Source organism: Nipponia nippon, unplaced genomic scaffold (assembly GCF_047370975.1).
Source record: "Nipponia nippon isolate SJK-2023a ecotype South Korea unplaced genomic scaffold, ASM4737097v1 scaffold_1, whole genome shotgun sequence".
Lineage (NCBI taxonomy): Eukaryota > Metazoa > Chordata > Aves > Pelecaniformes > Threskiornithidae > Nipponia > Nipponia nippon.
In genome coordinates this window covers 34,913,406-34,936,466 of record NW_028262290.1, presented here as the reverse complement: position 1 = coordinate 34,936,466, position 23,061 = coordinate 34,913,406, and the positions used below count along the sequence as shown (strand labels likewise).

At 38.4% G+C, this 23,061-nt stretch overlaps 1 protein-coding gene across 5 annotated transcripts in view; it reads right to left on the bottom strand.

Annotated features, from left to right (window-relative positions):
- Positions 1–2,754: 2,754 nt before the first annotated feature.
- JPH1 (junctophilin 1) overlaps positions 2,755–23,061 on the bottom strand; it is a 94,770-nt gene continuing 74,463 nt past the window's right edge. The window contains exons 4-6 of one of the 5 annotated variants that reach the window (XM_087751355.1): positions 17,776–18,440; positions 8,460–8,555; positions 2,755–2,774 (exon numbers count right to left, since the gene is read on the bottom strand). In XM_087751355.1, coding sequence (XP_087607481.1) covers positions 8,475–8,555; positions 17,776–18,440 — 746 coding nt within the window. In that variant the 3' untranslated portion in view covers positions 2,755–2,774; positions 8,460–8,474. Of the gene's footprint in view, positions 2,775–5,902; positions 8,354–8,459; positions 8,556–17,775; positions 18,441–23,061 lie in introns of those variants that run through there. The other 4 variants (XM_087751339.1, XM_087751332.1, XM_087751348.1 and 1 more) reach the window with 4 other exon arrangements.

Genomic DNA, 23,061 nt, shown 5'->3' with positions numbered 1-23,061 from the left:
CAGCCTGCGGTAACAGCAAGCTGTTGTTTTCTGCAGGTTTTGGACACGTGTTTCCTGAACATTTATTAATGGGAGGCCTCCTCATAACTTCAATTATTCCCACAATTTAAAAATTGTATGAAAGTCCATTGAATATCCTCAGCTGAGAAAATGAAGGAGATGGACACCTGTGCTGTCGTTGAAGACCTGACACTTCCTTGGTATTGCTTTTTGGGTCTTCTTTGGGCTCCTAAGCCATCTTTGCTGTGCTTCAGTGTGGTGTTCTTGCAGGACTGCCCAGACCACTTCTTGCTTATACTCCTTCCTGCACTACACACCCTCTTCAGTTCAGCATTTGTGGGTTTTGGCCAGTTACCCCCTCTGTGCCTTCCGTCAAAATCCTCACATTCTTCTTGACTCTCTACTGCTCACGTTTTCTTCTTCCTAGCATCTGTCTTGTCCTAACATCCTCCTACCTTATTTTTGTAGTACACCCTCCTTTAAGTTTCTCTTCCCCCTGTGTAATTTATGTGTTCCTGTAAAGAAGGCCTCATTCCCCCGTCCTCCAGCTCCTTCCCATTACACCTCTGCCTAATGCCCACATTCCATAATAATTAGCATAGAATCCCAGAAAATAGGCCGTAAGGACACTCAGCAATCCTTCAATCTGTAATCTTGCCCAGAGTAAGAATATGAAATCCTACCATTTCCGTAGTAATCTAATTCAAAGATATTATTCTTACAATTAGAGAATTTTTCTTTATGCCTAACTTGGATCTCAATTTTCATGCAATTTAAGTCCATCTGTTTTTGTCTTAATCCCCGTGGGCCCGGAAAGCAGTTTTCTAGAGCAGCTGTTTGTGTACTGAGGACGGTTACTTCTCAGTCTTCTACCCTCTGCATATTCCTATCTGACAAACTTCACTTTCTTCTGTGTCCAATATCGTCCATTTTCTTTTTATTTTTCCTCTCCATAAACAGTCCTTTTCCCTCTCTTTAACATATAGAGGTCCCCTATGGCTTCTCCTTTCCCCTCACTTTCTTCCCTTTCCCCATACTTCCTTCAGTTTTTTCATTTCAACATGTCTATACCTCCTTTTTCCTAAATATTCGTTTCCAGTCCTTCTGACAATGCCTGTTCTGCTGTATATCATGGGTGCATGTGGAGGCTTGCTGCAATCTATGCCAGGAATGTGTTGCCTTGGTATGGCAGGCATGCATGGAAGCCATCCGCTGCGATGTAAATGTCTTTCAGTTACCTTCTCTTTGCAGAATGTCTTTTTTAGCCCTAGCCCCTGTGAAAAGCTGCTGGTGCTCTTCTGCTTTCACTGTTTCCATGGTAGCCGATCCCATCCTTTCATGACTTTCTCATCAGTGGCCTAAACAAAATCTAGAACTGTCATAATTAAAATGGAAGGCAGTTTACAGTATTTTTGAAGACTGGGTGGTATTACATGACAAAAGTACTTTGCAGCTAAAAATGGGTAAGTAATTAAGCACCATTATCTTAAATTATGATACTTTCAGAGGTATTCTGTGGAACATGTCCTGAATATAGTAAAATTGCAATGTTAAATACAGTTAATGACACTGTTCCAGAAGTACAGAACATAATGATTTAATTAACCCAGAGTTACTGCAGCCTGATTTTAACTAACTCACCCCCCCCCCCCCCCCCGCCCCTTAAAAGCACTCACAGTTCAAGCATGTCAGCTGCGTGCCCTTGGAATCAGACTTGGATCTGAATTCTGACTGAAATTCCACACTTAGAGCCTGTAGCTCCAATGGCTGATCCAAAATCCAGGCCAGATTCAACATTTTCATAGGCTGCAGTTTTCAGCACAATACCCGATTTCCTCCCGCTTCCCTCCTTCCCCTCCCCACAAATGTCTTTGAATAGTAACTCTGAGGTGTTCAGGAGCTGGCAAATTTTTAAACTTAGGTCAATAAGTGTAGACTAAGAACTTTAAAAATATGCAGCCATTCTCAAAAATCTTGGTCAAGACCTGTCTTTTGTGGTCTAATACAGTGTCTCTGCCAAGCCGCTCTTCAGTGAATCACAAGTTGGAAAAAGGAGAAAGACATGTTTCCTCTCTCAAATTCATGTATTGATCTCAAAGGAATTCAGCTACTGTCATGAATTACCATACAAATTATTATTGTGAAAGATAACACCTGGAATTTTACTCTTTGACTATATTCTTTATTTCCTTGCATTTTGGATGAATCGGCACTAAAAAAAGGAGAGTTCAAAACCTATAGCTTAAAGCCTATAATTCACCTCTGTCATTTATTGCTCTTTCCTTAATTAACATTGAAGCCACTTATGAAAGTAAAACCTAGCCCTTGTCTAAATGTGTGTGCTTCAATTTCCATAGAGCTGTCTGATTAATCAGTATAAGACATTGAGGAAGACATATGAAAGCTCAGCCAAGTGAGCAAAACCAAATTTCCAACACAGGGTGTATTTTATTCTGTGTAACAATCCACGTGTTTGTATATCAGGTCCAGAAATCATCATACCACACCATCCCAGTAAATCACAACCCTCAACAGGACTCCTTGGTCTTCTGAGTCGAGAACCAGCTTCAGCTGTATGGCCAGTCTTCTTCACAGTCTTACTGTGGACATTTGTAGTGGAGTTCATAACCCAGTTGATACCAGATTTTTTCCTAAACATGACAGCATTACGTTGGTTTCCATGAATTACGAAGAGCCACTAGAAATCTCTGTGTATAGTTTTCAGCCATTTTCTTTTCTCTTCAATTCCCACATGCTGTGTTTAAATCACTGTCCTGATATTGGAGACAGTAAGTATAGATTTGAAACTAGAATATAGTTGCATAAACCAGCATCAACAGTATGCAGAAAACTGGACCAAATGAAAATTGTGACATGACACAGGCAATTCGGTGTAGGACAAACTGCAAGAGAGATGGCTTCCATAGCCATAGGGAGCTAAACTCGCTGCTTAAACAAGTGTGCCCAATAGAAAAAGCATGAGTTTCTGGAGTAAGTGGCTGAAGTGTGGGGGCAAATGGCTGTGTGTGGGGAAAAGGAGAGTCAATTTAATTTTCTGGAGTTGTGGGGTGCGTGGGCAGTGGAGGATAAAAGATAATTTAAAAAACAGTGGAAACACAGAAAAAATACAACCAAAACTATTTCAAGGGTGATAAGGAAAATCCTGTTCTTTTCCATCACTGAAAAAAATTCAAAATCTTCCTCTTGGAGAAATGGTACTCAGTATACTGCCAGTTTGTACCTAAAATCTCCTGGAAAACCAGGCCCAAGTGATTGTGAAAAACATTAGCTGAAACAAACACATATTGACATGATGAAATCTACATTATCAGATTAAAAAAAAGCTCTGTTCCCTGTTTTTTTTCCTCTTTCCAGCAAACAAAAGGAAGAAACATGAGAGATTTTAACAAATTCTGTTACCAGCTTCATTTCTGCTATTGGTTTTATGTGGGTGAGGGATTTGTTCAGCTGTTACAGCGATGGTCACAACATAAACTGTTTAGATAGATGGAAGTTTTTGCTTTTTCCTCCTAGTCTAAAAGCCATTGACATTACAGACAGCTTTTCTTAAAGATGTTGTATATGGAAATTATATTTACCTCCTACAATGGTAGGAGGTGTAATGTCTCTTATTTTGCATTTTCTGCATTCAGTAGGAAAAAAAAAAAAAGAGATGGATACTGTAGATGGCTCAGCTACAGCACGTTGCCATACACAGCTTCTTGCTCAGACTTAACATAATTTCTATTTTTTCCTGTTTCTGTGAATATTAAATGAGAGAATGAGAAGACTACTTCATTTGACGGGCTTATTTAATTTCATTTCTCTTAATTTGCTTTGTTTGCTGAATTACATTTGCATAGAATGGTATGTAGAACGTCTCCCCTGACTAAACGGTTCAAATAAGCTACGAGTAAAACCATTCAGATATAATTCACAACCATGTTTTATAAATAACAACTAACGAAGAATGTTACTGTAGCTCAATATGTAGTGAATTTCTGCAGGCTTTTATCGTTCCATCCACATTATTGTCAGAATCTTTTAATATTGTGTAACTGTATCTTAATAGAGCTTTTAATACATACGTAATGTGTCATTAAAAGTTAAGTAAATAACTATTGCAAGACTTTTAATCAAATGCTCATAAAGAGGCGTTTACTCCTTTTAAAGTCAGCACTCAGTTGTATTAATGAGGTTTTTTAACATATGTCTGTATCTGAAAGGCAAGTTGTAGTCGTATGTCATGAAATTTCTGCTTTCAAACTGAACCCTTCCTTTTGCAATGCAAATGAAAAGGTTCCACACTCTGTGCTCCTCACTGCTTTTCTGATGGAAAGACAAAGTAAGGACTATATATATACTAAGTAAAGAAAAGACTAGATACACTAAAAAGCAATGATAACAGATGATTTTTTTTCTTCAGCCTTTGGCATCTCAACATCATTCATTTGCTGTTTTTCTGTGTACACCATATATATTGTTTGATCAGACAAATAGAGTTGCCCAAGAAACGAGACCTCAAATCAAAGGTGAGAGCTCACTGCCTACTGGCATCTGTGGGCAAACACACAACTGTGCCACGAGAAACTACTTTGCCTGGGAAAAAATTTCCTTGCACTGAGGTGGGGTTAAATTTTCCATGCTAGAGCAAATCTTGGAGCATGAAGTTGCATTGTGTGTCCATGGGTTTTTTTTTTCCCCTTAGGCATAGCAGACACATTCCCACATAAACCCATTTGTAAGTTTACTACCAATATAAACCACTGGTAAAAACATCTCAGAGGAGAAATGTCCATCTGCTTTCAGACACCATAGCAAAAATGTTGTATTTCTATGTATACATTGATTTTTGAGAATTACGAACACTGATGGTCAGGGAAAGCTGTCATATTTCTCAGCTGATTACGAAAACTTTTTTTCCTTCTATTTCTGGGCAAATCCTTTGCTTGTTGCTGTTAAGATTTATATATGCCTGAGTATATTATCACATTCATAGAACTTAAGAAATATATCATGTCAAATGTATTTTCGTTATTGAACATGTTATATACAATGTGGATCACAAAATGTCAGAGAAGAGCTGTCTCAGTGAACTTGACTTTAGAATTTTCTGCCGTTATAGTTATTTCTGTTTATTTTTCTTGAGAATGTATTTTTTTCTCTACTTGAAGAACCAAAATTTTTCTTTCAGGAGTGGGTTATTGCATAGACAATACAAATTCTTAAAGTTAAGCTGCATGCTGGTGGAATTATTTTAAAGAATAAGACAGTAACAATTACTTCCTAAAAATATGTTTCCATTAAATTGGAACTACTAAGAACACTTGCTCTCCTTTTCAACTGAACATTTGGATTTCAGTACAGTTGGCTAGTAATCTGAACTGGAATCACAGAAAACAAAGTTCTCAGCTGATTTACTTGTTCAGTTAATGTGGTGGCTTTAAGACAGTTGTAATGGTGAATTTTCTCCATGTAGAATACTGGCTCACAAACTGCATGTTAATTTTGAACCTATGAAGACCTTGAGAAGGAGGGAAGTCTAGAAAAGTTGTTGATTCACTTACAGGAACAGCTGTTAATGGACCAGTCACTCACTGATTAAAACAAGATTGATTAAACCATCCCTGTAGTGGGAGTATAATTTAAGATACTAAAAAAATCCTGTATCAGAAGATAAAAGAAGACACATAAGGAAACTTGCCTTTTCTTTTTTTTTTTTTTTTAAACTTTAAGTTGTTTCCCAGAAACGTTTTGTTGAAAACATAACTCACACTAATTTCAAAGGGGCCAGGACTTCACCCATTTTCCTGCTTCGTTCCTCATTTATTCAATTTGTTAGAAAAATCGTTTCTAGAGAGTGAACAAAGTAATTCATAAACAGGAAAAACTAGTCTGAAACTCTGTTAATAACCAACTTATTTTTATTAGAGCAAATACAGTTGTGAAAACTGTACATTGTACATTTTGGGTCAAGAATTATAAATAGAGAAACTCATAGATAAAGAGTTCATTCTTTGACAGCAAGAAACTTTAAATAGACAAAATGACATTATTAAGTACATTGGCAGGCTTCATTGTGCTGTCCAAAATGTAGTGTACAGTATAACAACCAATTATAAATAGCCTTTCATGTAAAATACAGCTGTGCACATTTTAGAAAAATACCAACAATTTGTTTGAGCTTTGTTTTAAAAAAGCTTATAAATCATACATATTTATAAATGGTACTAACATGCTTACTTAAATTTATAAACATTTTCATAAGTTTTGTTACCCATTATTTCCAGAGCATAAAGTATTTTAAATAAACATTTAATAGGAATTAAATATGTCAGTTATAAAATTACCTCTCCATGTAAGGAGACAGGGGGTGATTTCACTGTTGGATGGAACATTTCGTCCATAATGTCAAGGCTTACACAGTAACTTTTAAAATTTTGTTCTTATTTAAAAATTACTTTCCTAAATTTAAAACACAATTTATACTTTGTTAAAAAATAAATATACAAGTTTTATTTTCATTTGCTCTCTTTCTGCTTTCTTCTTTATCCACACTGGTCAAAACACAGGATTCTCAACATACTTCTGTAAAAAACACCATGGTGTTACTGCCCTGCTCAGAGCTGCTTCGCTGCACAATATTCAGTCCGCACCTACGTTACTTTAATATGCTGCATCAAAAGATAGCTAATGTACTTTGTAAGAATGTTGCCCATTAAACCATGCAAACACTTAGAAAGTTTACAAACAGGTTCAAAAACTATATTGTATGAAAGATTTTCTAATAGAGATAAAATAAACCATAATACAAGCCCTTTGCTTTTTGTAGCTTTAAATTAAAGTATTTACTTGCCAAATGATCACACCACATATTTTCAGTAAATAAGCATGCTTTTGATTAATATAGGGTACAATAATTACAGTATAATGGCACATAAAAAGAAACATGATCACATCATTTGAACAAAGGGCTGTGAAACTACTTAAGACAGACTTTCCAAATGAAAAATTTTGAGGCTTTTTTAATGCTGAGGTAAAATTATAAATGGACTTTAAAGACACTGAAGGCATCAAATTGATAAACAATCACTTAACATTTCTAAACGCTCTACCTGAATGTATTCAACACAAATCTAGTATTTTAAAATTATGATAATTTATTATTAGCATTAGCTAGCTTAACTGTCATTGGCATTAATGTGCACTCAGACAAGACTTTATTTTAACCGCTGGCAAAATACCTCAGTGTTGAAACATAATAATTCAAATCACCAATTACCACAGCACCAGAATAACAAAAAAAAAAAAAAGGAAAAAAAACCCATCAACATGCAAATCCTGTATCTCATCTTTCTTGGCTTATTCTGATATTTCACCTCCTGTTTAGAATGTGCTGAGATCAGCTTAAGATTCTTATTCTTTTATTATGAAAAGTTTTGCTTGCTATTGGCATAAGCATTTGAGCACTTTTAGGAAGATATCAACATCTTAAAATTTTGCAGTCATGGTATATTACTTACTAAACCTTAAAGCAAAACAGCTCTTCAGGTTTAGGAAAATGAATTTAAGAATTTTATCTTCGGATTAGAAAAAGATATTTTGTTTTCTGCTTCTGCTGCTAGGCAGAACCAGTAGCTTTCTCCAGGTTGGACTAGACACTATGTTATGGCTATACATCAAATTTCATAAACAACGAATGAACAGAATCATGCACAGGCAAATGAAATTCGATCTCCCAGAACACTGCAGGAGATGTTAAAAGCAGCAGGTAATGGAATAAGACTGGTGACTGATGCTGCTAACTATTTCTTCTAATGAGATAGGAGTGAACGCTGGAATCACTTCCACAGCAACAGAATCCTCTGACCACATTCCTCTGGCAGTCGTTTTCCCATCTCCCCACTAAAAACATCAGACGGTAAAATAGTAAGGCAGCTGTTAGCTTCCATCAACAAAAAGTGCAGCTCCGTACATTTCCAGTTTAGTCACACTCTGCTGGAACAGATGGAGAAGCCAACGCACTTCACTGGCGGGGCTGCTTCAGCAGATTATTTTGTTTGTTTTCCAACATGGCTGCTTGCTTCAGCTTTCAGAAGACCCCAAAGCCACGAGCCATCAGCAGAGAAACTGATCTGGGCCCCTGGCTGAATTTTCCAAGTTTCATCTCTCTTGCGTCCCATCCTAATTCCAAGCCTCCTTCCCTGTGTCTGAGTATGACAGGTGCCATTTAAAAGGCTGATGACACAACTGCAGAGAACTGTGGGCTAACACCACTAGTTGTCATGACTTCACTGAAGGGTCAAAACAGTTACATTATTAAATAACTATGTTGAATCACATTCAGGCATAGCTAAAATTAAAGTAGGGAACATTAAAAGTATGCAAAGAAATTAAATCTTTATCGTTTGAGGTGGGGTGGATATGGTGATTTTATATGAAAACAAGACGTTTCTTACCTTTCCTAATTCCAATCAAGTTAGAAAATGGACAAAAAGAATGGCTAAACCAATATTCAACAGCATTACCAGGGCGATCATGACTGAGTTAGGGCCCTGAAAATAAAATAAAGATATCACAATTAATGCAACCTTCCACACAGTGCGCAGCAATGAATGTGACCTGACTTTATCATTTCTACCCGTTTTGACCTTGCCGTGAAAAATTACCTAGATATTAAAGATACAGACTCTGCTCCTGAAACATAGCCATTACTTGTCGTATTCAGGTGAGCTAAATATCATCTGTGTGAAAATGAGCTGGATAAATACAGGTGAGAGTATATTATTACACTGTTTTTAATCACGCGGATATTAAACCATCTGACAAATATGACTGCATAAACAAATGAAAACAAACCCATCAACACAAAACCAGTATCAGCTTGAAATAAAGCAAAACAAAGAATTTGAACTACTTCAGGAAAGCAGGAGCACTGCTCTTCGTCCTTACAGCAAGTTCCTTCTCTATTTCCAACCCATTTCAAAACAGACGTGACAATGTGTTTTATGAAAAGAATACCCTTTTTTGATAATGAAAGGGAAAAAAAAAGATATTTACCATTGCACTAACATACCTAGCAATGTTTCTGTTACAGATTAAAAAACAATTTTACACCTGCAAAACTAAACTTGCTTTGATTTACTCTGATGCTTATCTTACAGACCTATGTACTGAAGAAATGAAAAGTCAAAATACTCCCTCCCTTCCTAGCCAGAGCTAAACTTGGTTAGAAAACTTAATCATTACATAATTTTAGTCTTTCTGTGAAGCCAGAGAACAAAGTTTTTAATTCTTTTCAGCAATTTTGGATATTTTTTTTTTAAACAAGGATGCTTTCTAATGAGCAACTTGAAATAATGTCCTGAAGAGATGGAAATTCTCAATTCTTCGGTTCTCCTCTTAACATATTTGGTTTACTACAACGTATCTTCACAGAGATTTGTATACGCTTGTATTTTAAGGCTGCATATCTACTGTAAGTAGAAACAGAAAACCCCTTCACTCAGACAATACTTTCCTAAATCACAAAAAAAGCCCACCAAAAAAATCTCTGCAGAAAACTATCTTCTGAGCTACAGAAGGATCACCGGCTTGCATAAGAAGCTATATATTTCATTAGAAATGGCGTAATTTTTTTCACTTTCCACATAAGGCATGCCTTGCATAAGTTCATTATGCTTCACGACAATGCTAACATTAGCTATGTAATTTCTGGAATGCTAAGGTGTAAGAACTTGCTATTATTAATGTGCTGCAGCAGTGTAACTGGAAAGCTATTGAATAGTACTTGTGTCATTATTACATCACGTGTTCTCATCCTGAAACAGTCTCATGAAACACTTTCTACCAGAACATACCTTTACACAGTAGTTAAGATGGCAGGCCAGATGTGGACTGCTAAGTTCTTGAATAAGTCACAAATGTTATGTCAAGTACTCCTTAAATCTCTGGGGAGTCTAAACCCCATCAGCACCTCTATCCATAAAGGCCATAAAGTTCCCTTTGCACCTATTCAGAGGTACCTGCTCACGTGCTGAGGAACTAGGTGTTCAAGTTCAAACAATGAGACCATCAGGATTCTAGTTAAATATTGCCATAGGGGTAATGGTATTGACAGCAACAGTCACATTTTGCTTAACGGCAGAATGTCTAAAATATTCACCAGGAAACTGAAGACCAGGCTTAAGGTCACCTCAGTCAAAGGGATTTTGAATAACAAGTTCCCACTTACCAGTGGTATGTTTTAACCATCGGATCACAGCACAGAAGTGGAACCATGTTCCTTCCTTCTTACTGGAAGTGAGCCACTACGTGCCAAAGAATATGAGACACTTGGTGACAGAGAACAGGCATGAAAGGAAAGCATGACTCCAGATATGGTTACGTTTTTGACCACAGCACTGTAAGCAGCCTCACTGTAGTAGTATGTAACTCGAGGTTCATTTCTTCTTTCTCTTCTGGCACAGTCACAATTGTGCTAACTTGGGTACTTCTATGCTTTCCTACTGTGAAGGAAATCCAAGTTCCCATCAGGATTCCCACCAAATGCATTTGGCAATTGTGAGATTTATTCATGAAAGCCATATTGAAAGACTTTGAGCAATAAAACATGTTTTACTTGAAAGAACAGCTACTTTGAGAATCTCTCAGTTTTGCTGTCTTAGACTGGCAATGTCAACACTCTTAGAGTGAACCTTCCATTTAATGACTTCTTCTTTTGCAAAAAAAAAAAAAAAATCCCAGAATCTCATGACAAACAAGAATAGTACATACATGCTAATGTTACATCTCTCTCCACAGAAGTGTGATTACACTATTAATTTCCACTAAGATTTGGATTCAGCATCTTTCTCTCTGGTGCTGAGACACTGGAACAGGTTGCCCAGGGAAGCTGTGGATGCCCCATCACTGGAAGTATTCAAAGTCAGGCTGGACAGGGCTTTGAGCAACCTGATCTAGTGAAAGATGTCCCTGCCCATGGCAGGGGGGATGGACTAGAGGATCTTTAAATGTCCCTTCCAACCCAAACCATTCTATTGATTCTAATAGGGACTCCCTGTGTGATCAAAATCAGGTCAATAGTTCCTTTAGGGATCCAACCTAAAGATTTTAGAGTTATACTGCACCAGGAATTGCAAGGAACTGGGACGGATATCATTGCCTAATTCCATTAAAATTTATCGGGATTTGGCCGTCTAATGCTTTGCATATCTGAAAATAACATCCATGGAAATCAAGTTGATTTACTACTACTGAAGAAAAATTTGGACCTATGGAGACTTCACAGGAGCCAGGAACTCATTGATTACCTGAAATATATCCTGAAACAGCATCCTGATAGCTGCAAGACAGCTTTTGGCTAAATGGCAAGTTGGGACTGCAGTTCAAACAGCAACTCGGTATCTTTAGTGCTCAGTCTTACAGAATTAAGCTTGGTGGAGGGTGAGGGAACTTTTCTATTGATATATCTGTCAGTCAGGTTAGGCATAACAATCACACCACAATAACATCAGATAAATTAGGCTAAAAACCCTGGGGCCTATGGTCTGAATCAAGAATTTTCATCTACAGAGACAGAAGAAAGTGACACCTTAAGAACTGGGTTGTTGATTTTATATGAAGATCAAAGAAAAATATGTTATCTGTTTATGATAATAAGTCTATGCTTTATACAAAGAAGTAAATCTCCTCTCCTTTGGCCTGCTATGTGCATTTTGTTTCCTCTTCTGATAACTACAACTTTCAGCCCAAAGCAGAATTTCCTGATATACTAAAAAATCATCAAACAATATTTGTGAAGCACATGGTTATTATGCAATAAACTACTACCTGTTTTGTAGACACCTATGAAACGAGCATTTAATGCTTTAAGACAAATACCATAAATAAGACTTTAGTGTCCTGCAAGGGCTTAAAATAGCAAAAGCCAAAATTAGTCTGAAGAGTCCAAGAGTGACTAGAACAGGTGCACTAAAGAAGCTGTAGTAGAAAAACTCCAGTCCTGCTTAAAAACTGCCCTTTCAGCTTCTAGTACCTCAGACAGTTAGGTTGTTCAAAATATAACCGTACGATTTGTTTTCATTTAGGGAGGGAAGAAAGTTATCTTCCTAAAATGTAGTGCCAGGAAGTATTAAGACTAGTCTTGTAATCCCATTGCATTAGGACTGTCCATTAAATTTAGCGTAAAGTTCTCGCTCAGAGTTTTTTTTAGAATCAGGCAAATACTGATCTATTTTTCTAACATCATGGTAGTTATATCCCTTACTAACTGCATGTTAAGTGAACAAAGAGATGAGAATAGAAGCACACTGGGTAATATTCAGCAAAACATAATGATGTTAGACACAGGTAAAAACTGGGCTAAACACTCTGTGTGGCTTAAAAATCTTTACCTACAAAATGAAAAAATAACAATATAGTAGAATACTTGTGCCTGGGCTTGTACCTGACCTAGGGCAACACATGGACACATATCAAGCAAATAAAATGTGTATTCATGAACGTACACTACAATGGTATTTTTTGCAATTCAATCCTACTTTTTACACAAATCCAAGACAATCTCAGCTTAGCTCATATTCAAGCTGGGATAGCAGCATGCAAGCTGATACTGGGGCTAGAGGCTGCTAATGAGCAATTAGAAACATCAGTTAGTACTGGTTTGCGGTCAAGTGTCTCTGTGCACACTTCACACTGTGGTAAACATAAAATAATTTGAAGGTGCCTAATTCTCAGTGAAAAAAAGGATGATTTGCCTCTCATTTATTAGGGTAAATGCCTGCAAACAGACAGCTGTTTTGGAGCAGCTGACGAACTGTGACTTTGTCATCGTGTTTTATGCATGTTTTCACCTTCATAAAACTATGACTCTTTCTTATGAGCTCTGAAATGACTTTAAACTTTGATTTTTGAACATTAGAAAATAAATACATAGAGAAACACATTCATATGTGTGGCAAAAGAAGTATGGGCTGATATTTTTCAAGTATAATGCCAGAAATGGGGATATCTAGAGAATCAATACTGTTCCTATAACTAACTTGTTGCACAGATGATATTCAATGACATTCTTAAGGATGTAACAGATTCACAGAAAATATGAAACATGAATTTGATTACTAAAACAGCTGCTGCAGACTTTTCTGTAAATAAAGTTGGTTAAAGTTCTTAATCCAAATTAAAGTTGATGTTTCATTCAGGTGTGATACATGGCTTTGATTTAGATACACGGAAGGAAGAACTGAAAATCTTGCGTTCTGTATCTATATTCTTAATGGGTTACCACTGGAAACTTGGAAAAACCACAGCACAATTTTATACAGCACTTTCAGATAATCTAAGGAAAGTGCTCAGTAAATGTTATAGATTTATTTTTGCATTACAAAACCATGTTTTCTCATTCTGTTTTCATGAGAGTGCAAGTTCTTTTCTCTTTATATTCCTTAACAAATATATTTTTAATCTTTTATGGAGGATCTAAGGCAGATTTACTTTCAAACTACAACAAAATCATTTGTCAGGATGACTATGAAGCAATTGCAATTACTGACTAAAACAAATTAATTTCCCAATGCAGCCCTAGAATTCTGAAGTCTCTCAACATTCAGAAGTACTTGGGATAAAGAGAAGTACACTAATGTGGCTTCTCCTCAGTAACTCTGCACCCTTAGGTTAGCCACTGCGTAACTCCAGCACACTACTGAACTCAGTCCAGGAGCACTGCAGAACAGGCTACTGTTTTTCTGAAGTTGAAAGGTGATACTAAAAATTAAAAAGAAAAGTCTCCAGGCAATGTTAACAGTCATTCTGTACTAAGTCTCTCCCTCAGTCTGCAGGGCCAGTAGGCTACTCCTTTCTGCTTTAATTGTTTTAGCATTTTTACTCATTTCAGCATTTTAAAAAAATAAGCATGTAGGAAATATATTCTCTAAGGGCAAATTTATAGACACATACAGAAGACATCTTTGAAAAAACCACATACATCTACATATATCTTCAAATGCTGTTACATTAAAAATGAGTTCCTAAACTCTACCTTCCTTCCTTACTGAAATGCTGATAATAAGAATAATGCAATTAGGGTGCTCCAAATGAAGCAGAGGGACAGTTCCCAGATGACCTGTAGTATCAGTAAACAAACAGTAGCTAATGTACAATATCTCATCACTTTTCCACCTTTCCTGATTACAGGCTATAGGTTCACGGTCCTTATCCTGATTATTCCAGAAGGTCAATAAACTGCTGTTTATGTGCCCTACTTGGTTTCTTAAGGTGAAGACTCCGTCAGCTCCAAACCATTATTTGGTTTGGATGGAATGTAGGAAAAATAAGGACTATTTCTATCCACTTATTTTCACCAGAGCTGAACAAAAAATTCCAATTCGGGCTAAAATTCTGTGTGTGCTCACTCAACATTTACAAGTCTGACAGCTTTGTGTTACCCTACATAGGAGTCATATCTGTGAGATTTGGAAGGTTAAAAGGCTGGTATCAGCTGTAATACAGATTTGCAGATTACAAAACCACTGTGAACATCTACTTTGATCCGCACAAAACAGAATATAAGCTTCCTGCTGAACTAGAGGATATCATCTTGGCAAAATGCTAATTATTGATCTATTCAGTGATGGCTCCAAAAACTCGGCATCTGAAAACTGATGTTACATTTAATTAATAACATTAAAAGCAATTTAAAACAAGGCCTTTATCTAAATCTGTTCAGCTGTTGGATCTTTTTACACATTTGCCTGTTAGCTTGGGAAACTATTTTATAAAGTGTACTGACAGAAAGTGATTTAATGTGTCAGATTTTTTTGCCTTGAACCTTTCATCGTAAGATATGTTTTAATCATTCTTGCAGCTCTTTGTGGGACTTACCTTTAAGTTTTTTTTTTTTATTTTAAATCCCTGATTTATGGATACTGTATTTTATTCCAGAAGTAGTTGCACCAGTGCCAAAACCAGATAAAACAGACTCCCATGTACTCTTGCTTAATCTTTCCTGTTGATAAATCTAAGGATTATATTAACATCTCTGAACAACAGCAGCAGACTGGGAGCTCATGCTCATTTGCCTCTCTTGCTCCTGATCCATCAACCTTTTCCAGTTCCAATCCTGCAGGTCCAGGCTATATTAACTGTCTTTCAATATACAATCTTACATTTTGCTGTGCTGCACTTGGATAATTATATTTGCATCTTTCTTAGCAGGTGATTTGGATCAGCTTGCATTGGTGATCCATTGTCTTCATTATTTATCAGCTTCCTGGTCTCTCTGTCTTCTGTAAACTTCATGGGTAATATCTTTATGTCCTCTTCCGTGTCAGTAATAAGAATGTTAATAAAATAGAGCAGCGGAATTAATCCAAGAATGACCTCACCAGAATAATACCAAATTACTGATGTTTTTCTAATCAGTTTTTGAGAACCATCAGTCAGTTATTTTAATGTGACATTTAGCCTTTGCATTACTCTGGCTTCCTTGCCAGAATAAATAACTGTGTAAAAGCAAATCAAGTGACCTTCCTGATTGAGGATATTGATTCCTCCATCATACCTGAAGATGTCAAACTTGTTTGACAAGATCTTTTACAATGCATGTTGGTTGCAAATTCTTACACCTCTTCATTTTTAAATTCTTTATTAATGAAGTCTGGTGTCAACTATTCAACTGTTTTGCCTGAGATCTGTGCTAGGCTATCTGGATCTCATTAAATGGGTCATTCTGTTTATCCCATCAATAATGACACACTGTTTTTTTTCTATTGGAGTACCAAAAATGATTTGAAGAAACAATGCTTATAAAAAAGAAACATTATAAAAATTATCTAGACCTTTTCATTCACTAAAGGTTAACTTCAGGATCTACAGCTAACATTTTCCTGAGTTTCTCTTGGCCCAGAAATAATTTTATCATCATCAGAGATTCTGAATTCGATAACCTGGCTTTTTCTTCTAACATGGAATAGAAACGATATTAGTCATCTCTCCTTTTCTGCATAAGTACTGATATTTCTATTATTTCTAAATAATAATGAGATTCAGATTCACACTGATCTGAATGTATAGTTTTAAAACACCTTCTCCATTTCCTCACAAAAAAGAAAGTAAAATTTTTCAAGTCACTGTAAAACACAAGCATTGTTAGAAGTATGCATTTTAAAACAGTTTATATTTTGATGCAAATTGCTCATTCTTAGAGCCTACAATCAACACAAGGAAGAAAATGAAAATGGGAGATTGTCTGAACTGGGTCAGCCCACAGGCCAGCATCCTGTCTCCAACAGTGGTCAAAAGCAGACCTCTGGGGAAGAGCATGAGCGTAACTCCCAGTACTGCCCAATGATCCACTGAAGTACAATGAACATTGGTTGGGGGGGGGAAACAAATATGTATATGTATATCTGCAAATATGTATCTACACGCACAGAAAATGCACATATATATGTATGTACACACACTAATACATACACTAACACACTTTTGTGTTTATCAATGCAATAGGGATTCATGTTTCAAAAGTCTGTCAGTATCTGGCTATCAACTGTCCCTTCTCTTCCTGAATGGATTCAAATCCAGTTGGCGGCCGGTCACGAGTGATGTGCTCCAGGGCCAGTCCTGTTCAATATCTTTATTGATGATCTGGATGAAGGGATTGAGTGCACCCTCATTAAGTTTGCAGACGACACCAAGTTGGGTGGGAGTGTTGATCTGCTGGAGGGTAGGAAGGCTCTACAGAGGGATCTGGACAGGCTGGATCATTAGGCCAGGGCCAACTGTATGAGATTCAACAAGGCTAAGTGCTGGGTCCTGCACTTCAGTCACAACAACCCCATGCAACGCTACAGGCTGGGGGAGGAGTGGCTGGAGAGCTGCCTGGTGGAAAAGGACCTGGGGGTGTTGGTCAACAGCCGCCTGAACATGAGCCAGCAGTGTGCCCAGGTGGCCAAGAGGGCCAATGGCACCCTGGCTTGGATCAGGAATAGCGTGGCCAGCAGGACCAGGGAGGTGATAGTGCCCCTGTACTCGGCACTGGTGAGGCTGCACCTCGAGTACTGTGTTCAGTTTTGGGCCCCTCACTACAAAAAGGACATCGAGGTGCTGGAGCGTGTCCAAAGAAGGGCAGCGAAGCTGGTGAAGGGTCTAGAGCACAAGTCTTATGAGGAGCGGCTGAAGGAGCTGGGGTTGTTTAGTCTGGAGAAGAGGAGGCTGAGGGGAGACCTTATTGCTCTCTACAACTACCTGAAAGGAGGTTGTAGTGAGGTGGGGGTCAGTCTCATCTCCCAAGTAACAAGTGATAGGACGAGAGGAAATGGCCTCAAGCTGCGCCAGGGGAAGTTTAGGTTGGATATTAGGAAAAACTTCTTCACCGAGAGGGTGGTCAAGCATTGGAACAGGCTGCCCAGGGAAGTGGTTGAGTCTCCATACCTGGAGGTATTTAAAAGACATGTAGATGTGGTGCTCGAGGACATGGTTTAGTGGTGGACTAGGCAGTGCTACGTTAACGGTTGGACTCGATGATCTTAAGGGTATTTTCCCACCTTAACAATTCTATCATTCTATGATTTCTATGATTCCCAGTTTTCAAAAAGTGTAATATAAAGTACTGGAATATTTGTTCCTCACTCTAATCTGGTGTAGTGGGTTCTAGCTAGGAGACAGTACCCAGATGAAGATTTGACAGAAGCGGCCTTTGCCTGTCTTTAGGTTGCAAAGCTCAGTGCTAGGAGGCAAAAGGGCAGTGAAAGTGAAAAGGTTTCTTGCAGTACTCACCGAACTGTTTTCTACTTCTTTTTCCACTGCTGAATGTGACTCATTATTAGCTGGGTTCTTTGGTGCAGCAAGTTCTGGTTTCTTAATTTTTGTGTCAGGTTTGTTTTCTTTGGCATCTGGCTTACCCCCAGATCTAGCAGGACTTGGCTTCTGTGAGGGTGGTATCCGTGCAAGTGTTGATGGTGATGGGTTGACATATTCATCATCTTCTTCCCTGAGCTCCTGCGGAAGCACTGTTGGATTCATTTTTACATAATAGCCATGGTAGTGATCATGCAGCTCCCCATTCTCTGTGCTGATGGGATTGTGATGAGCTGAAAACTTTGCTTGGTGTTTCACAGCTACTTCCTCCTTCATTGGTGCTTTTGAATATAAAGGCTTGTTAACTGTGGGTGTTATATTCTCAGTGGCTAAAAGCTTTTTTTCTTGACTGAGTCTTGCCCCAGAAGTGGAGCTTTGCCTTTTCAGTTGTTTTGAAGGAGAAGGCTCAGAAGAAAGAGGAGGACTATGCCTTGGACTTGCTTCTGGGGTTCGAGGGGGTGTAGTACCTTTTCGATAAAAGTGAGGTGACTCTTTGGGGGTAGGTGGTTTTTCCTGAACTTTTTCTTCAGCTTTTTCTTTCACCTCCATTCCTTCTTGAAATTTTTGTTTGATATAATCAGGGCCTGAAAAATAGTTGAATAGAAATATTACGATTAAAACAAAAGTAAGACTTCACATGGCATTGGGATGTCAGACTGGACTGCCTTGCTAAAATGCTGGCAGGGGTGGGTGTTACCAAAAGTTCACTGACACCTGTAATGATTTACTCTAAATCACTCAGCAGTTGCAATTACTGTACTTTTTGGTAATTGTTGGGACTACTTAATGATTTGGTTCAGTCACTTCACGTCTTCAGCTTTGTAATAGGTCATAGGACATAAATTGTCCCTGAATGAAGTCTGAGGGACTGAAGACTGACTTACCTTACATATCTATCATTCTTTCTTTTTCTGAAAGACATGTTTTGAGGTATGTTTTCCTTAATTACCCTAATCTATTTAACTTCTACCCTCATGATTATAGTATCTGTTTGACATGGAAGTAGTTAACCATCAGAATGAAACGTCTCTTCTGCCCTTATAACCTACAGGAAATAGGGCTTGAATCACTTTTTTTCCCGTTGTGTGCATGTTAGCTTGTCTTATATACATATATATGTGCCTTGAACTCTCACACACTGGCTTTGTCTTCCTAATCCAATCACTTACCATATGAAGACCCAGGTTAACCACTCTAGTTGGTAACACAATTCTGCTTAGAAGCTAGGAAGACAAATTCTCTCACATTCACTAGGGAAATACTTACAGAGCAGCCAGTATGAAGAACATCCTCCCCCCACATCCTAGTTAAATGCCCATGAGCACATTCACCACTAGGACTCACTTATCAAGGTGCATTTCTATGCAGCTGTTTACATAAAGACAAGCTGGCTGAGATGCTTTGCTCCAGGTTTTGGTTGTCTGATTTAACAGTTCAATGCTAAGACTTGAGCAAACACTCTGTTGAAGAGACAAAATTGCTGTAAATCTGTCTGTATTGTGGGCAGCGTTTTCTATTTTTCTTCCTAGAGGCCACATCCTAGCTTCCAGGATCAGGTCTCGTAAGAAGTCAGAGCCCTGTGAACAAAGAACTGCAACGATCTTTCTGTATGTTCAATAATGGCTTCTGCCAAATACATAGCAACTGTTTCTCCACTTCTATCTTTGCTAGCACCACTACTTTCCTTTGATTTTTTAATCTTCTGTAAGTGAGGCTTATCTGTGTTTTATGTCATAAAGAAATTCTATGCCCAGAGAAGAATGTCTGGACACATTTTTCTGCTTTTGAATTTAAAGGAGGCTCTAGCTGTGTTAGGCAGATGCAGTGTTTTTACAGATGCCAGAAGCATATGCATCACTACATAGTGCTAAGATGAGAGGAAGGAAGAGCAGCATGAAGTTTTTGGAAGTTACTGAGTCATCTGGTAAGTAAGCATTGCTGAGAAGAAGAATTACTCGGCATACAATGTCTTTTGAGCAGGAAAATCACAACGTTTTTGGCACCTCTGAAAACCAGGGGTGGAAATAAGGAGCTGTTGAGAAAGAAGACTGGACATAGACAAGCCAGGATTTGTTCTCAAATGACATTTGAGGAGGAAGCTTTGAGGAGTAAAGCCTGCACAGAGGGAGAGGACTAGAGGCTTGGTTCTTATGGCTTTTTATAATCTTCCTGGTAAAAGGGAAAGGCAGCACAACACAAATGAAAAGTTGCCATATATAAAGTTATAGTTATGATCACCATTCACAAAATTCTCCGTCATACAGGGGACTTCCTTCCGTCCTTGCTGAGACGCGTAAGGTAATGCTGAGGGTTTTAGCATGCATAAACTTTGGTTTTCTTCTCTTTTCACATGGGATATAATTAGGGGTATAAAGAGAAAAGGATAGCTAAAAGCTCTGCCTAACCTTTAAGCCCAAGCCATGGAGCTGTCAAATTGCAATGATTATTTATTATGGACATATCCACATTCACACTAGCTTGCTCCTTATGACTGCTGTGGTGAAAGCATCCCAACTGGAATATCATCTCTTCAGCCTTACAATGCTGCTCAAATGGCACCTGATCTGTTCCTCACCTATCTAGAAAATCCACATCCTGTGACAGCTCTCCACTGCCCAATATATGTAAAGATATGACTTTTACTAATATCTGACGGCACTTGATGGACTGAAGGCACTTTCATAAGGAACATATCTGGGCCTCAGAAATGTCACCCCTCTCCACTGTTTCCTACGATCAACTAAAAGGCTCCCAAGGCTGGCCAGAGGGTCTCTCTCTCCTCCCAAGACCTCCAAACTGTGTTGGAATTTCTGAAACAAGAAGGGAGCCAGGTCTCGGCTGCCCGTGTCTCCACAAGAGACTGGCAGAGTGAAAACACAAAAACTTAAACCAAACCAAAAATATCATCTTTAACTGGAGCTTCCCAAAGAAGTTAAGTGTCAACAGGCTAACAATGCCATATTTTTACTGAGTATTTGGCAATATTTGATGCTAAGTGACACTGAGCTCCATCAGAGAAAGCTGTAGCCATCTGCATCCAAGTAACATCTGAGGGTGTCTGACCAGACATTCAGCAATTGCCTTAGCATAACACAGCAGCCCTCCCTCCCACCCCTAGTACATCACATATGGCTATTAGAGATACATCCCTTGCCTCCAATCTCGCCAGGCAGGTCTTTCCAACACTCAAATTCTTGGCTGCATGCTGAAGTTAGCTTTGGAGATTGTCCAAGGACTTTTTTTACGTCTGTTCACTGTATTCAGTACAATCAGATTATGCACCTGTCTGAACCACTGCCTCCAAGCAGCAAGAACACAGTTCCCCCGCTCCCTTCTGAGGACTAAGAATACTTGTCAGGACTTACCTCGTCCCCTTCACTAAAGGCATTATCTAACACTACAGACATGGGCAACAGTCCTTTTTCTTCAGCATAAGAGCACTCTACAGCACGAGTTTAAGGGATCCAGGGCCAAGGGAATCTGGAAAGAGAGTCACTAACATCTGATCCTATAAGATTTCTCAGCTGCCTGATCTTAATGAGGAAGAGAATAGGATTTGAAGGTGGGAAGCAGGTAATGTGGGATTATCTGTCTAGGAAATAAACACGCAGTTCTGTTCCTCAGTTTGCAGTGCAAGCAACCAGTAGATATGTTCCTAGACATGATATGTCTGTCTCTTATGTGCTTAAGGAGAACCTGGTCTGGAAAGCAGAACCAAGAAATGTTTTCTAACCAAGTAAAGATAAGCTTTCTTTGTGGATGAACCTGTGTGTTTTCTTATGGTGACATGCTGACCCTGCTACTGTTGGTTCAAAATTGATGCACCTTTGCTGGCTGAAGGTCAGCCATGGGGCAGTTTAGGCTCACACAACTGTTGTGATGCCAGCAGCTGGATGGCACCATTAAAGTGTGAGTTAATCACTATTTGGGGGGAATAGCCTCTGAAAGCCAAAGGACCGTGTGGATGTGTGCAATGTATGCACATAGAGCCTCATACTGTCTGCTGGTCTGCTTGAACAGCATTTCACTGACGGCTGTGGGGTGAGGGAAACTTTGGTTTGGTTGCAGACACACTCACAGTTGTTCTAAATCTAGAATTTCTTGTGGAGTTCTTGTGTAACATGTCCTTCCTCCTGGAAGGGCTCCAGTAAGTGATGTGACAGCATGGCCAACCCTGTAAATGAGAAGAGGAGGGTGCCCTGGTTCTGCCACAGCATTTTTAGAGAGGTGACAGCCACATGGTTTCCCCCATGGCCTAGTGAGGTATACATATTGGCAGGATGGGGCTGTTTCAGGCTTGTGGCTCAAGCAGTGTCTGAAAATGTCCTCTTGCAAGACACTGTAAATGCAGCCAGTGTTTCCCAAGAAGGCTAAGAAGAGACCTTGTGCCTTATCAGCTCAGGATAAAATCTGAAGCTCAAGAGGGATTGCAGAATCACTAGGATAGCAAGAAAAAAGGCATAGATATATACTTATATATACGAGCTTCAGGTCATACTCAATCCAGCCAGTTTAATATATTTTGGCCTCTTTGCAAAAAAGAAAAGATGAGGATATGGGAAAAGGGTGGGACTGAATGAGGAGGGGCTCAGGAAGTGCCGAAGGCACTAGGATTCCTTACAGTAGGAATGGTGATCCTTCAAGGAGAAATTCCGAATACCATAGTCAATATGTATAACTGAGTAACCTGCCATAAATCTCATTTCCATAATTTAATGAGCTTTTGCCTCATTTTAGTATAATGATTTCTATATTCTCAAAATTATTAAGTTAACACTTCTTTTAACTGGCAAAAAGGACCTCTGTAGTAACACATCAACCAAATAAAAAATTCTGATGCTTGGCAAGACTGCAGGACAATGCATTTTCAAGTAACACAAGAACACTTCTGTAGTTTTCTAGTATTATAAAGTAACAGATAGCTAGTAATTTACAGAATTAAAATATACTAGAATATTGAATTAAAAATAGTACTATGTAAACTAAAATATACTATATTCTAGTACATTTTAGTTCTGTATAGCACTATTTTCTTTAAGAGTTATCCACTGCATCGTACTCTTTTGCAACTTTCCATGTACTCCTGTATGACCTTGGACACATTATAACATCTTACTTGGTCCACATGTAAAAAGAAAGTATGCAGTGGACACTCAGGTTTAAAAGCTTTTCCCTGAACCAAAATTAAGACAGGAAATTCTGTTG